This window comes from Mobula hypostoma, chromosome 4, assembly GCF_963921235.1.
Source record: "Mobula hypostoma chromosome 4, sMobHyp1.1, whole genome shotgun sequence".
In the NCBI taxonomy this organism is placed as follows: Eukaryota; Metazoa; Chordata; class Chondrichthyes; order Myliobatiformes; family Myliobatidae; genus Mobula; species Mobula hypostoma.
The window spans coordinates 11025214-11040358 of NC_086100.1; the positions used below are offsets into that span (position 1 = coordinate 11025214).

General features: G+C 43.1%; 1 protein-coding gene across 1 annotated transcript in view; it reads right to left on the reverse strand.

Moving 5' to 3' along the window:
* The window catches only part of phc3 (polyhomeotic homolog 3 (Drosophila)), a 177129-nt gene that overhangs the window by 87631 nt on the left and 74353 nt on the right, over nt 1–15145 (reverse strand). Inside the window, exons 5-7 of the mRNA XM_063045305.1 lie at nt 14142–14204; nt 5536–5694; nt 1949–2038 (exon numbers count right to left, since the gene is read on the reverse strand). Coding sequence (XP_062901375.1) covers nt 1949–2038; nt 5536–5694; nt 14142–14204 — 312 coding nt within the window. The remainder of the gene's footprint in view (nt 1–1948; nt 2039–5535; nt 5695–14141; nt 14205–15145) is intronic.

The window sequence follows — 15145 nt, forward strand, 5'->3', positions numbered from 1 at the left end:
GTTATTAAGTTGAATTAGAGAAGATCTCTTGATCTCCTGTTCTACCTCGTCATGACCTTTGTACTTTATTTGTCTACGTGCACTGCATTTTCTCTGTAACTGCAACACACTGTTCTGCATTCGGTTCTCTTTAGACTACCTTGTTGTATGTAGAAATAAGTGCACGATCAGTTCGAATAAATAAATCACATTAGACCAAGTATGTGCTTTTAAAAGTGACATTCTTAGACGACTCTCTAATACAATAAGATGGACTTTTGAGCTCATTACACCAGAGAAAGCGTGGTACAAGTAAACAATAAGGTGTATTGTCTTTCTCCGTACCTGTTTCAGTCTATTCTGCATTGTTATTGTTTTACCTCATTATACCTTAATGCACCTCCTCCAAGAAGACCACAACCTTGTTGTGGTTTGGAGACTTCCGTGACTCAATGACCCTGGGAGCTCTGCTGGCTGGAGTCAGGGCTTTAAGCTTTCGCTCTTGGTAGGATCACCCATGCCAAACAGGTCAAAGGTCAAAGGCCAGACTCAGAGTGGTCCACCAGTCCTCCAGGTTCAGGGGTTCAGTACAGGTTAACAACCGTGACTGATCAAACAAAACTATTGAAGAAACAACAATAAAGAATCCTTCTACAACTGAGTGCGACTGTAGTCCTGAGTCTCCACCAGGCCTTTTATGACTGACGGTAGTCCAAGAGGAAGCTACTGGTATGATGAAGGGAGCCCCGAACACCACCAGAGATGAAGGACCATTACTGCTGTCCTAAACGCCAGCAGTGTAATGGACAGTGAAAAAAACCTTAATGTACTGTTTAATTATCAGATCATTATGAACAGCATGCAAGACATATCTTTCTCTGTATGTCAGTACAAATGGAATTGGAATAACTAAGTACAGTTGACATTTTGGGCCAAAACATCGGCTGTACTTTTTCCCGTAGATGCTGCCCAGCCTGCTGAGTTCCTCCAGCATTTTGTGTGTTGCTCAGATTATCAGCATCTGCAGATTTTCTCTTGTTTGGAATAACAAATTTCAATTCCAAAGCTATCAACACTAACACCGACTATGAAAACATTGGAGATTGTTCTTTACATAGTATATTTGTCCTCAGAATATACATTGTCGTGGCCTTGCACCTTATTATCTCCCTCCGCTGCACTTTCTCTGTCACTTAATTTTTTATTTACTCAGAGATACAGTGTGGAACAGGCCCTTCCAGCCCCACAAGCTGCGCAGCCCAGCAACCCACATGCTTAACCCTAGCCTAAAAATGGAACCATTTACAATGACCAATTAACCTACTAATGTGTACTTTTTTGGACTGTGGGCAGAAACCCGAGCAGCCAAAGGAAACACACGTGCTCACAGTTAGTCCTTCCAGAGGATGCCAGAATTGAACTCTGAATTCTGATGCCCCAAACTGTAATAGTGCTGTGCTAACAACTACGTTACCGTGGGGCCCACATTTTACTTTGGACTCTGTTGTGGCTTTTGATTGCACTACCTCAATGCACTGATGTGATGAAATGATCAGTATGGACGGTACACAGTGTAAGGTTTGTCACTGTACCTCATTATTCCCCTTTCACACTTTTTAAATGATTTTATCATAACTTTTAGGAATTTGTTATGTCTACACTTTTACTGCTGCCTCAAAATACCAGATTTCACAACCAATGTCAGTGACAATAAATTCTGATTTTGATTCTAACTTGGTCCAGCAGACCACAGGAGAAAGAGCAGAATTAGGCCATTCGGCCCATTGAGTATGCTCCACCATTCCATCACAACTGATTTATTTTCTCTCTCAAGCCCCATTCTCCAGCTTTCTCACTGTAATCTTTAAACACTCCATAACTAATCAAGAACCTATCAACCTCAGCTTTAAATATACCCAATGACTTGTCCATGGCTTACATGAGACGATAATAAACCAATTTAGTTTACCTGAGAGGGTGCAGACACCGAGGAAGAAGAAGAAGCAACAGGAATATCGGGCTGGACAGTGGCTACAGTAGCAGTGGGGGTGAAAATCAGCTGTAGAGATAGAGAGAAAATCGGGAAAGAGCAGGAACAAATATGAGTGTCAGAAACAAGCAGAATATGCTGCTTCCTACAGGCTAACTTTCTTTGAATGGTCGGTCAGGCAGCGCAGATGCCTTTTGGGCCCCTATCACTGAGGTCAGCTCATGGTTTGAATCCCACGCAAGAGACACGAGCACAAAAAATTCAGTATTGCAAAAAGCATGGTTCTGATGGAGGTGCTATCTTTGAGAAGGATGTTCCAATGCCCTGGTACTACTGGAAAGTCACTCTATTACAGTGTGCAGTGTCTCCCTCCACCTCCAATCCAACACCAATGTACAGCAGGAGTCTCCATTCACTTCAAAGTGGATTCCAGGAGACCATCAGACATTGGAGCAGAATTAGTCCAAGTCTTATCTGACACTTGATGATGGCTGATCAATTTCCTTATTTCCTTCTCAACCCCATTGTCTTGCCTGCTTCCCATAACCTTTCATGCCCTGACTTATCAAGAATCTACCTGCCTCCACCTTAAATATACCCAGTAAGTTGGCCTCCACAGCTGCTTTTGGCAATGAATTCCACAGACTCACCAGCCTCTGGATAAAGAAATTCCTCCTCATCTCTGTTCTAATGGGACGATCCTTTATTTTGAGGATGTGCTCTCTGGTCCCAAACTTGCCCGCTATAGAAAACATTCTCCACATCCACTCTATCTAGGCCTTTAATTTTCTTTTTCTACATAATCGAGAAGATTATGAAGAAAAAGGAAACATTTATTTCTTACTAAATTTCCTTTAATATTCTTAGTTATTTAATCATAGAGGGTGAGGAATTCTTGGCCCAGAAGGTTGAGAAGACTGGATCACTAGAGGAAGAAGACATTTTTGAAAGATCAGGGAACTGAAGGCAATGGGGAACTGTCACAAAAGAGGAGATGAGGACTGGGCAAATCAACTATAATTTACTAAAATGTGTGGCAGCCTTGAGGGGCCAAGTGGCCTATCCCTGCACAATTTTCTTAGTTTCTTATACATTCTGTGGCAACTTTACACCTGCTCATCTATACAAATATCTGGTGTGGCAGTAACTCAATGCACAAAAGCCTGCGGACTCGGACGAGGTTCAGGTGTTGCTCAGACCGAATATCAGAATGGGGAAGAAATGCGACCTAAGTGACTTTGACTGTGGAATGACTGGGGTGATTTGAGTGTCTCAGAATCTGCTGGTCTCCCAGGATTTTCATGAGAATAGTGCGAGAAACAACAAAAAAAAACATCCAGATAGCGGCAGTTCTGTGGGTGAAAGTGACTTATTAATGAGAGAGATCAGAGGGGAATGGCAATACTGGTTCAAGCTGACAGGAGGGCAACAGTAATTCAAATAATCACATGTTACTATACTGGTGTGCAGAAGAACATTTCTGAACGCACGTGTCGAACCTTGGAGTGGATGGGCTAGAGCAGCATAAGACCATGAGCATACAGTACACTGTGGCCACTTTATTAGGAACAGGAGATAACTAATAAAGCAGCCACCTGCTGTGTGTTCATCTGTTCTACTTCCTTGTGTTTCAGTGTCATTTTTTATAAATATTTAAAATTCTTATTAATCTTTTACATTTTTGCTGCAACCCCTTGAATCTCTGAATATGACAGCCACATAGATACTTCTAAAGCCCGAACAGCAGCGACAAGCAACAAAACTGAGAGACCGGGTTAGCACTCAGTCAGACAGTGAGGGCGGACAGGACTTAGCCATACAGTCTTAGAGCTGTGCAGCGCAGAAACAGGTTCTTCAGGCGTTGTGTTCATGCTGACCTTCAAACTAGTCCAGATCAGCAGATGCATTTAAGGTGAGAGGGGGCCAAGTTTAGACCACAAGACCATAGACATAGAAACAGATTTAGGCCATTTGCTCCATTAATTCTGCTCTGCCATTCTTTCATGGCTAAAATTTATCCCCCACAACCCCATTTTCCTGTCCTCTCCATGTAACCTTTGAAATTCTTACAAATCAAGAACCTATCATGCTCCACTTTAAAGTATACCCAGTGAATTGACCTCCACAGCAGCTTGTGGCAATTAATTGCACAGGTTTACCATCCTTTTAAAGGGAATGTGCAGGACAAGGTTTTTGGCACAGAGAGCGGTGGGTGCCTGGTATGTGTTGGCAGGAGAGACGGTAGTGGCAGATAAAATAGAAGCATTTAGGGCACATTCAGTTGCAAGAAATGAAAGGATGTAGGTCATGTGTAGAGATTTAGTTTAATTTGGCATTGTCTTTGACCCAAACATTGTGGCTAAAGGACCTGTACTTTACTGTTCTATCTACCAGCACTCCTTTGCCTTGGTAACTCAAGTGCAACATTTGATGTTTAAATATAGTGACAGAGGGATCTGGGAACACAGATCCGTAATTCCTTGTAAGTGATGTCACAGGTAGATGGAATCATAAAGACTATCACCTCATCTTTTTTTTCTCCAGTCCTGATAAAGGGTCTCAGCCCACAACATCGACTATGTTCTTTTTTAGAGAAGCTGCCTGGCTTGCTGAGTTCCTCCAGCATTTTGTGTGTGTTGCTTACAGTCACAAAGAAAGGTTTTGGCACATTGGCCTTCATAAATAAATGTATTGAATACAGGAGTTGGGATGTTATGTTGAAGTTGAAGATGTTGGTGAGGCCTAATTTGGAGTATTGTGTGCAGTTCTGGTCACCAACCTACAGGAAAAATGTCAATAAGATTGAAAGAGTGCAGAAGAAACATACAAGGACGCTGCCACGTCTTGAGGACCTGAGTTACTCGGAAAGGTTAAATAGGTTAGGATTATATTCCTCAAGGCATGGGAGAATGAGGGGAGATTTGATAGAAGTATACAAAATTATGAGGAGTATGGACAGGGTTTATGCAAACAGGCTTTTTCCACTGAGGTTGAGGGAGACTACAACTGAAGATCACGGTCTAAGGGTGAAAAGTGAAATGTTTAAGGAGAACATGAAGGGGAACTTCTTCACTCAGAGGAAATTTAGAGCATGGAACATGCTGCCAGCAGATGTGAGATCAATTTTAACATTAAAAGAAATTTGGATAGGTACATGAATAGGAGGGATATGGAGGCCTAAGGTCTGGATGCAAGACAACGGGACTGGTCAGAATAGTAGTTGGATGAGATGGGCTGAAGGGCCTGTTTCTGTGCTGTAGTGTTCTACGACAGCATCTCTCTCCACCACCTCCTCAGGCAGTATATTCCAGATTCCAACCTCTCTTTTTGTAGTAGCATCTATTTTTGATATATTATGGTAATTTAAAGTAATTTTAACGGCTCACACTGTACTACTGCCACAAAACAACAGATTTCACAACCTATGTCAGGGGTAATAAACCTGATTTTGACTCTGGGTTGCTAGACCAATGGAGATCAAGGATTAAAAAGGCTACGAACTCTTGCCACTTCTTTTTGCAGATGGGTGGTTTTCACGGGCGTCTGCGTTGTCACATGCCACTCACCATCTGGGCCCGGAGGTACATCTGGGCCTGGCTCGCTGTCAAGGTTGGGGTGGTGTTGCCAAGCAACATGGCCTGCTGGGTAATCCCACTGGCCGAGGTGTTGGCGCTCTGGCTGCGGCTCATCAGCTGAGGAGCGGCGGAGGAGGGAGAGAGATTAATCTGCGTGAAAGAACCCCGAGAAATGCATTAGAATCGAGCATCTCACTGAACCAGTAAAGAACATCAAATTTATTTTTTAATTTATTTGGAGGTACAGCATGGTAACAGGCTCTTCCAGCTCAATGAGCATAAGTTGCCAAATTAGACCATAAGACATAGGAGCAGAAATAGCCATTCAGCCCACCGAGTCTGCCCCGCCATTCCATCATGGCAGACTTATTATCCCCCTCAACCCCCTTCTCCTGCCTTCTCCACATAAACTTTGACATCCTGATGAATTAATCTCTGCTTTATATATATGAATTCCACAGATTCACTACTCTCTGACTAAAGAAATTCCTCCTCATCTCTGCTCTGAATGGATGTCCCTCTATCTGAAGCTCTGCCCTCTGGTCCTAGACTCCCCCACCAGAGGAAATATCCTCTCCACATCCACTCTATCTAGGCCTTTCAATATTCAGTAAGTTTCAATGAGATCCCCCCCTCATTCTTCTAATCTCCAGAGAGTACAGACCCAGAGCCATCAAGCAATTGCATCCATGTGACCAATTAACCTACTAACCTGTATGTCTTTGGAACGTGAAAAGAGACTTGAGACAAATAAAATCCATGGGGGTGGCAGGGTGAATGTACAATGTCCTTACAGACAGCAGCAGATTTAAACTTGGGTCGCTGGTGCTGTAAAAGTGCTCTATTAACTGCTATGCCACCATGCTGACCAAAATGTATGGTTCCTGAATGTACCACAGGTTAGAACTTAGTCATGCCACATACTGACTTACAGCAATCTTGATGGTCACAGTCCATGCTATTGGAATTGGTTTACTATTATCAATGTACGAGATATAGTGAAAAGCTTGTCTTGCCTACTGTTCATACAGTTCATTCATCATCGTCATCATGTGTCATGGGTGATCATGGTCTCATGACCATGATTGTTCTTGGCAAATTCTACAGAAGTGGTTTACTATTGCCTTCCTCTGGACAGTTGATGCCAGCCATTATTAATCCTCTTCAGAGATTGTCCGCATGACATGAGTGGTCTCATAATCAGGACCTGTGACATGTACCTGCTGCTCATACGACCATCCACCATCCGCACCAATGCCTTCACGTGACCCTGATCGGGGGGGGGGGGGGTTGCTGAGCAGGTGCTGTACCTTGCCCAACGGTGACCTGCAAGCTAGCGGAGGGAAGTAGCACCTTACACCTCCTTTGGTAGAGATGTAGCAGATGGAAAACAATGTAGGGGACTGTATGGTCATGCACTTTGGTGGAAAGAATAAAGGCGTAAACTATTTTATAAATGGGAAGAAAATTCAAAAATCAGAGGTGTAAAAGGACCTGGGTGACCTCATGCAGGATTCTCTAAAGGTTAATTTGCAGGTTGAGTCAGTGGTAAGGAAGGCAAATGCGATGTCAATGTGCATTTCAAGAGGACTAGAATATAAAAGTAAGGATGTAATGCTGAGACTTTATAAGGCACTGATGAGTATTGTCAAACATGAGGAAATCTACAGATGCTCTCTCTGGTGCTCCTCCCCCTTCACTTCCATGGCCTCATCCAGCTCACATGCACCACTCACACTGGCAGCTATTTCATCGCTCTCTCAACCCTCCGGGGAATACGTTTCCTCTCCTGTTTCCCTTAAATTTTTCAACTTTCACCCTTAACACATGACCTCCACTTGTAGTCCCACCCAATCTCAGTGCACAAAGCTGCTTGCATTTACTATATCTATACCCCTCATAATTTTGTATATCTCCATCAAATCTCCTCTCAACCTTCAATGTTCCAAGGAATGAAGTCCTAACCTATTGAATTTTTCCTTATAACTCAGGTCCTCCAGTCCCGACAGCATCTTTCTTAATTTTCTCTGCACTCTTTCAACCTTGCTGCAGGTAGATGACCAAAACTGCACACACTACTCCAAATTAGGACTCTGCAACATCTTATACAGGATAGACTACATTTTAAATGGAGAGAAAATTCAAAAATCTGAGGTGCAATGTGTCTTGGGAGGCTTTCTGCAGGATTCACTAAGGGTTAATTTGCAGGTTGAGTCAGTGGTGAGGAAGACAAATAACGATGTTTGCATTCATTTCAAGAGAATTAGACTATAAAAGCAAGGATGTAATGTCCAGGCTTTATAAAGCACTGGTGAGGCCTTGCTTGGAGTATTGTGAGCAGTTTTGGGCCCCTTATTTAAGTATGGATGTGCTAACATTGGACAGGGTTCAAAGGAGGTTAATGAAAATGACTCTGGGGTTGAAAGGCTTGTTATACAAACAGCATTTGATGGCTCTAGGTCTGTACTGGAGTTCAGAAGAATGAGGGATTACTTCATTGAAACCTATCGAGTGTCGAAAGGCCTTGATAGAGTGCATGTGGAAAGGTTGTTTCCTACGGTGGGGGAGTCCAAGACCAGAGGACTCAGCCTCAGAATTGAGGGGCATCCTTGTAGAACGGAGATTAGAAGGAACTTCTTTAGCCAGAGAGTGACGAATCTCTGAAATCTGTTGCTCAGGCGGCTGTGGGTGCCATGTCATTGGGTATATTTAAGGCAGAGGGTGATAGATTCTTGATTAGTCAGGGCATGATGGAATAGTGGAGAAGTCAGGAGATTGGGGCTGAGAGGGAAAATGGATCAGCCATGATGAAATGGTGGAGTAAACTTGATGGGCTGAATGGCCTAGTTCCGCTCCTACATCTTATGGCCTTATCCCTCAATGCACCTCCTTTTATTTCTTAACCAGGGCCCCAATACTGCTTGAAAACCAAGGTTCCCTACAACTATTATCTTTACTTTTTATTCTGACACGCACATACAAGCTTTGTACTGTCAAATTTTTTGTCCTTCCATTTACCAAGTACACCTTTGCCAGAAAACAGCCTGTCCCAATCCACACTTGCCAGATCCTTTCTGGAACCATTAAAATTGACCATTCTCCAATGTAGAACCTCAACTTTCGGGCCGGACCTATATTTCTGTGTATATATTTCCTTTGAAGCTAATGGCATTGTGATCACTAGATGCAAAGTATTCACCTACACAAACCTGCCCTGTCTCATTCTCTAATAGCAGATCCAGCATCACAGGCGTTCTCATTGGGACTTCTGGTTGGAACTTTCCAGAACATATTTGACAAACTCTATCCTATCTAGTCCTTTTACTAAGAAAGTCAAAATCACCTACCATAACAAACTACAGGAATCCTGCAGATGCTGGAAATTCAAGCAACATACATCAAAGTTGCTGGTGAACGCAGCAGGCCAAGCAGCATCTGTAGGAAGAGGTGCAGTCGACGTTTCAGGCCGAGACCCTTCGTCGGCCTGAAACGTCGACTGCACCTCTTCCTACAGATGCTGCTTGGCCTGCTGCGTTACCATAACAAACTTATGTTTCTTGTAATAGTCTGCGATCTCTCTGCTCTTCCTGAAGATGGTGTGGGTCCTGAAGCTCCTGTATCTCCTTCCTGATGGCAGCAGCGAGAAGAGACCATGCCTGGATGGTGGGGGTCCTTGATGATGGATGCTGCTTTCTTGTGACAGTGCTCCCTAACTAGGAACCTAAAGCGTTTCAGTCTTTGGGCCTACCCAAAGCAGCAAGTCTTTGAGGTGTCAGAAGGAACCAGAGCATTCAAATAATACACACATGGTGTCAGGGAGAAGGTGCAAACTCCACATAGACAGCAATGAATGATCAAACCCAAGGTCCCTGGTGCTGTAGTGCACTGTCCACTATGGCTGGGTTTGCTATGTATTACCAGAACTCCGAACTGTACAGCTTTCCCACACTCCGTTAAATGTCTGCAGGGTAGGAATACTATGTTGAACTCAATGCAGCAAGTTTCTGAGGGACACTCTACAAATAGAAGCTTTTCATCTGATAAACAGACAAGGAGAAAAAAAAACTAAATGATAAGTAATAACCTTTAAAAACAAAGAAATCCTCCTGTAAATGGGAATAATATATGGCAATATATTTAAGAACGCAGTGCGGCTTTCCTGTGAAGTACGGGGGGCGGGCACAGTAGTGTAGCAGTGCTCCAAAGGGAAACAGATCCTTTGGCCCATCAAGTTCCTACTATTTGAGTGAGCTAGGGCTTTTCTCTTTGGAACAAAGGAGGATAAGAAGCAGATAATAGTGTATATGATTATAAGAGGAATAGACCGGGTGGCATGGTAGCAAAGTGGTTAGTGTAACACCTTTACAGCATCAGTGATCCCGGTTCAATTCCTGCCGCTGTCCGTAAGGAGTTTGTACTTTCTCCCCGTGACCACATGGGTTTCCTCCAGGTGCTCCGGTTTTCTCCCACAGTCCAAAGACATAAGGGCTAGTAGGTTAATTGATCATATATGGGCAGCGTGAGCTTGTTAAGCCGAAAGGGCCTCTTACTGTGCTGATTCTCTAAACTAAATAACATAAATTTTAAAATAAATATATAAATAAGAGGTAAAGTTTATTTGTGGAGCAGAGAGTTAGGAGACCTGCAGGGAAGCAGCAGCTACTGAGAGTTCAGGATAAAGTTGCCCTGAGCAGCATCTTTATTTGAGTCCCAGAAGCTGTACCAGGACATTTCAGTATCCAACCTAACCAGTGATTCTGTGATCCACCTGTCCTCACGAAGTGATTAACGCAATTTTCCATCAGATGGCAGCACAAGAGTTTGGAGCAGCCACTTAAAGATTTCCCATGAAAAGGCAATCACATTAGTATACGAGGAAACAATGAACTGGCCACGTGGCTGTGGCTTGCAGTCACTGGGATCCCAGAGTGGCCTCATTCACCTCAGTGTTGAACTGGCTGTGTGGCTGTGGCCTGCATCCATCAGGTTTGTGGACTGGCTTCACTCACCTCAGCGCCGGACTGGCTCTCTGGCTGTGGCCTGTTGCCATCAGGCTCCCGGACTGGCTGCAGCGCTGAACTGGCTCTGTGGCTGTGAACTCACTGTGGCTGGGGACTTTGCAGTTCATGATCTGTGCGTTATTTGTTTTTTTTAATGGTTTGCATGATTTGTTCTTTTTTCACACTTTGGGTGTTTGACGGTCTTTGTTGTGCGTGTTTTTTAGTGGGTTCCATTGTGTTTATTTTGTTTTCTGGCTGCCTGCAAGAAGGTGAATCTCAAGGTTGTATATGGTATACATACTTTGATAATAAATATACCTTGAACATGAACTTTGATTATGTTAAAACCACAGGCAAGGTCACTTCCTATGAACCGTTCAATTTGGTGGCAAACATCTCCTGTCCATTTCACTCCAGAAATACTGCTCCTATAAAATCCTTAGTTGTACTAAGCACAGGTCCAATGCCATGTTTAAGTTTGCTGACGACACCACTGTCATGGGCCAAATCAAAGGTGGCGATGAATCAGCACATTGGAGGAAGATTGAAAATTTGGCTGAATGGTGCTCCAACAACTCAATGACATCAAAATCAAAGAGCTATTTATTAACTATAGGAGTAGGAAACCAGAGGTCCATGATATAGGAGACCAGAGGTGGAGAGGATCAGTAACCTTAAATTCCTCAGTGTAATCATTTGAGGCTCTGTCCATGGCCAAGTGGTTAAGGCATTGGACTAGCAATCTGAAGGTCGTGAGTTCAAGCCCCAGCCGAGACAGCGTGTTATGTCTTTGAGCAAGGCACTTAACCACACAGTGCTCTGAGACAACACCTGTGCCAAGCTGTATTGACCTTTGCCCTTCCCTTGGACAACATCAGTGTCGTGGAGAGGGGAGACTTGAAGCATGGGCAACTGCCGGTCTTCCATAAAACCTTGCCCAGGCCTGCGCCCTGGAGAGTGAAGACTTTCCAGGCGCAGATCCATGGTCTCGCAAGACTAACTGATGCCTTAATTGTCCATGGCCCAGCATGTAAATTCCATCACAAATAAGGTACTGCAGCACAGCTACTTTCTTTGAAGCTTGTGGAGGTTTGGAACATCATCTAAAACTTTGACAAACTTCTGAACTGATTCTATAACCTGTGATCACTTTCAAGGACTTTACAACTCATGTTCTCAATATGTTTTATTTACTTATTTATTATTATTGTATTTTTTTTCTTTGTATTTTGCACAATTTCTTGTCTTCTGAATATTGGTTGATTGTCTGCCTTTGTGTTTTTCATTGATTCTATTGTGTTTCTTTCTATTTACTGTGAATGCCTGCAAGAAAATGAATGTCAGGTTTGTATTAAGTCAATCATCAAGAAATCAAAAGAATATGGCACAGCTATAAATCTGCCAAGAGCAGACCGTCCTCAAAATCTGAGTGACAGTGCAAGAGGACTAGCGAGGGAAGCCACTCAGAGACCTATGACAATTCTGGAGGAGTTACAAGCTTCAGTGGCTGAGATGGGAGAGACTGCAGATATAATAACTGTTGCTTGGGTGCTTCAATAGTCACAGCTTTATGGGAGAGTGGCAAAACCTACATGAAATCTCAGTTAGAATTTGCCAAAAGGCATTTTGGAGATGCTCAAGTCAGCTGGAAGAAGATTCTATGGTTTGATGAAAACAAAATTGAACTTTTTGTTCATTAGACTTAACGCTATGTTCGGCATAAGCCAAACACTGCACATCATCAAAAACACACTATTCCTACTGTGAAGCATGGTGGTGGCTGCATCATGCTGTGGGGAGGCTTCACTGCAGCAGGCCCTGGGAAGCTTGTGAAGGTAGAAAGAAACCTGATGCAGTCTGCAGGAGAACTGCGACTTGGGAGAAGAACTGTTTTCCAGCAAGACAGTGACCTAACCATAAAGCCAAAGCGACACAGGAATGGCTTACAAACAACAAAGTTAATGTCCTGGAGAGGCTAAGTCAGAGTCCAGACCTCAATCCAATCCAGAATTCGAGACTGAACTTGAAAAGGGTTGTTCACTCTCGGTCCCCATGCAATCTGAGCAGTTTTGCAAAGAGGAAAAATTGCAGTGTCCAGATGTGTAAAACTGATAGAGACCTATCAACACAGACTCAAGGCTGTAATTGCTGCCAGAGGTGCATCTACTAAATACTACCATGAAGTGGGTGAATACTTATGCAAACAATTATTTTGTGTTTTATATTTGTAATTAATTTAGATCACTTTGTAGAGATCTGTTTTCACGAAAGAGACTTTTTCTGTAGATCAGTGTCAAAAAAGCCACACTAAATCCACTGTGATTCAATGTTGTAAAACATGAAAACTTCCAAGGGAGGTAAATATTTTTTTATAGGCACTGTAAGAGGCCCTAGGAGTGAAAGTTCATTAGAGTTCTTGGAAGGTCTTGGACATAAAGCTTTAACTGTTTCTCCATCACAGGTAAAACTCTCCCCTCACTGTGCAATATGAAGGATCCCACGCACCCCTCATACAAACTCTTCTCCCTCCAGCCATCTGGCAAAAGGCACCGAAGGATTCGGGCTCTCACGACCAGACTATGTAACAGTTTCTTCCCCCAAGCTATCAGACTCCTCAATACCCAGAGCCTGGACTGACACCAACCTACTGCCCTCTACTGTGCCTATTGTTTATAATTTATTGTAATGCCTGCACTGTTTTGTGCACTTTATGCAGTCCTGGGTAGGTCTGTAGTCTAGTGTAGTTTTTGTATTGTTTCATGTAGCACCAAGATCCTGAAAAATGTTGTCTCGTTTTTACTGTGTACTGTACCAGCAGTTATGGTCGAAATGACAATAAAAAGTGACTTGACTTGACTTGATTTACATGGAGCGTTGTCACAGGAGTACAGTATCCATCATCAGGGACCCCTACCACCTTGGACACGCTCTTTTCTCGCTGTTACCATCAGGAAGAAGGTAAAGCAGCCTCCGGACTCACGCCACCAGGTTTTGCCTCTTGAGCCAAAGGAATAACTTCCCTCAACTTTACTCACCCCAACACCGAACTGATTCCACAACCTATGGACTTACTTTCAAAGACTCTACAACTCACGTTCTCAATATTTATTGCTTATTTATTTATTTGTCTATTTATTATTGTTATTTTGTGTTTTTTCTCTCTTTTTGTATTTGCAGTTTGTTGTCTTTTGCACATTGGCTGTTTGTCTGTCTCGTGTGCAGCTCTCCATTGATTTTATTGTGTTTCTTTGTGGTTACTATGAATACCCACATGAAAATTAATCCCATGGCAGTATATGTCAACATATGTGTACTTTGGTAATAAATTTACTTTGAACTTTGAAAGGAATTGTCAATGTTTCAGGATGAAAACTGTTTGCCAAGGGAGTGACTGATTTTTTAAAATGCTCTGGTTGCCAAGGCAACAGACCTTCTTCGAGCCCGGCTTTCCACACAGATTTGCATCAGCACTCGATAAGGGTCAGAGCGTCAAGGTAACCAAGTTCCAACCAGCTACAGTGTCCTCAAAGAGTGCAGGTGAGGATGAAAAGTGCCAGTATCCATACTATCACATCGAGAGGATTCTCTGTAACTTACAGAAGTCTGTGACACACTTGATTGCTGGCTCCCTGTAGGAGAAGACGACTGGCGTCCGGTGGCCTAAAAACACAGTATAAAGAATCATTAGAAACAGACAAGAGAGGGGAAAGCTCTCTGGTAGCTTACACTGGTTATGAGAGCGTTGCATCTGACATCCAAGACTTCATTATGAATACATTTTCAAAGTTCAGCTGGAATATACACTGTATAACCAACAAGACTGAACACAATTTAATTATCTTGACCAGCTGAGAAAGTTGGATGAATATTAGCAAATGGAGTTTAATACAGATTAGTGCGAGGTGCTGCGTTTTGGAAAGGCCATAAGACCATGAAACATAGGAGCAGAATTAGGCCATTTGAGTCTGCTCCGCCATTCCATCATGGCTGATTTATTATCCCCCTCAACCCCATTCTCCTGCCTTCTCCCCATAACCTTTGACGCCCTTACTAATCAAGAACCTATCAATCTCCACTTTAAATATACCCAATAACTTGGCCTCCACAGTTGTCTGTGGCTAAGAATTCCACAGATACATCACCCTCTGGCTAAACACACTCTTCCACATCTGTGTTCTAAAAGGAACATCTCTATATTATGACCACTGTGCCCTCTGGTCCTAGACTTCCCCTCCATATGGAGAAGAGACATCCATATAAGCACAAGTGCAGAGACATCAAACTCCTCATACGTTAACCTTTTTATTCCTGGGATCTTTCTTGTAAACCTCTTCTGGAACCCCCTCCAATGCTAGCACATATTTTCTTAGGAAAGGGGCCCAAAACTGCTCACAATACTTGGTGTGGTCTGACCAATGCCTTATAAAGCCTCAGCATTGCATACTTTCAAGTCAATTCAAGATAGGATGTTCACAGTGAACAGTAGGGCCCTTGGTGTTCAGGTACATGGTTCTCTGAAAGTTGAAACAGACTGACAGGGTGGTGAGGGAGGCTTTTGGCATGCTGGCCTTCATGAGACAGGGCACTGGCTATAGAAGTTG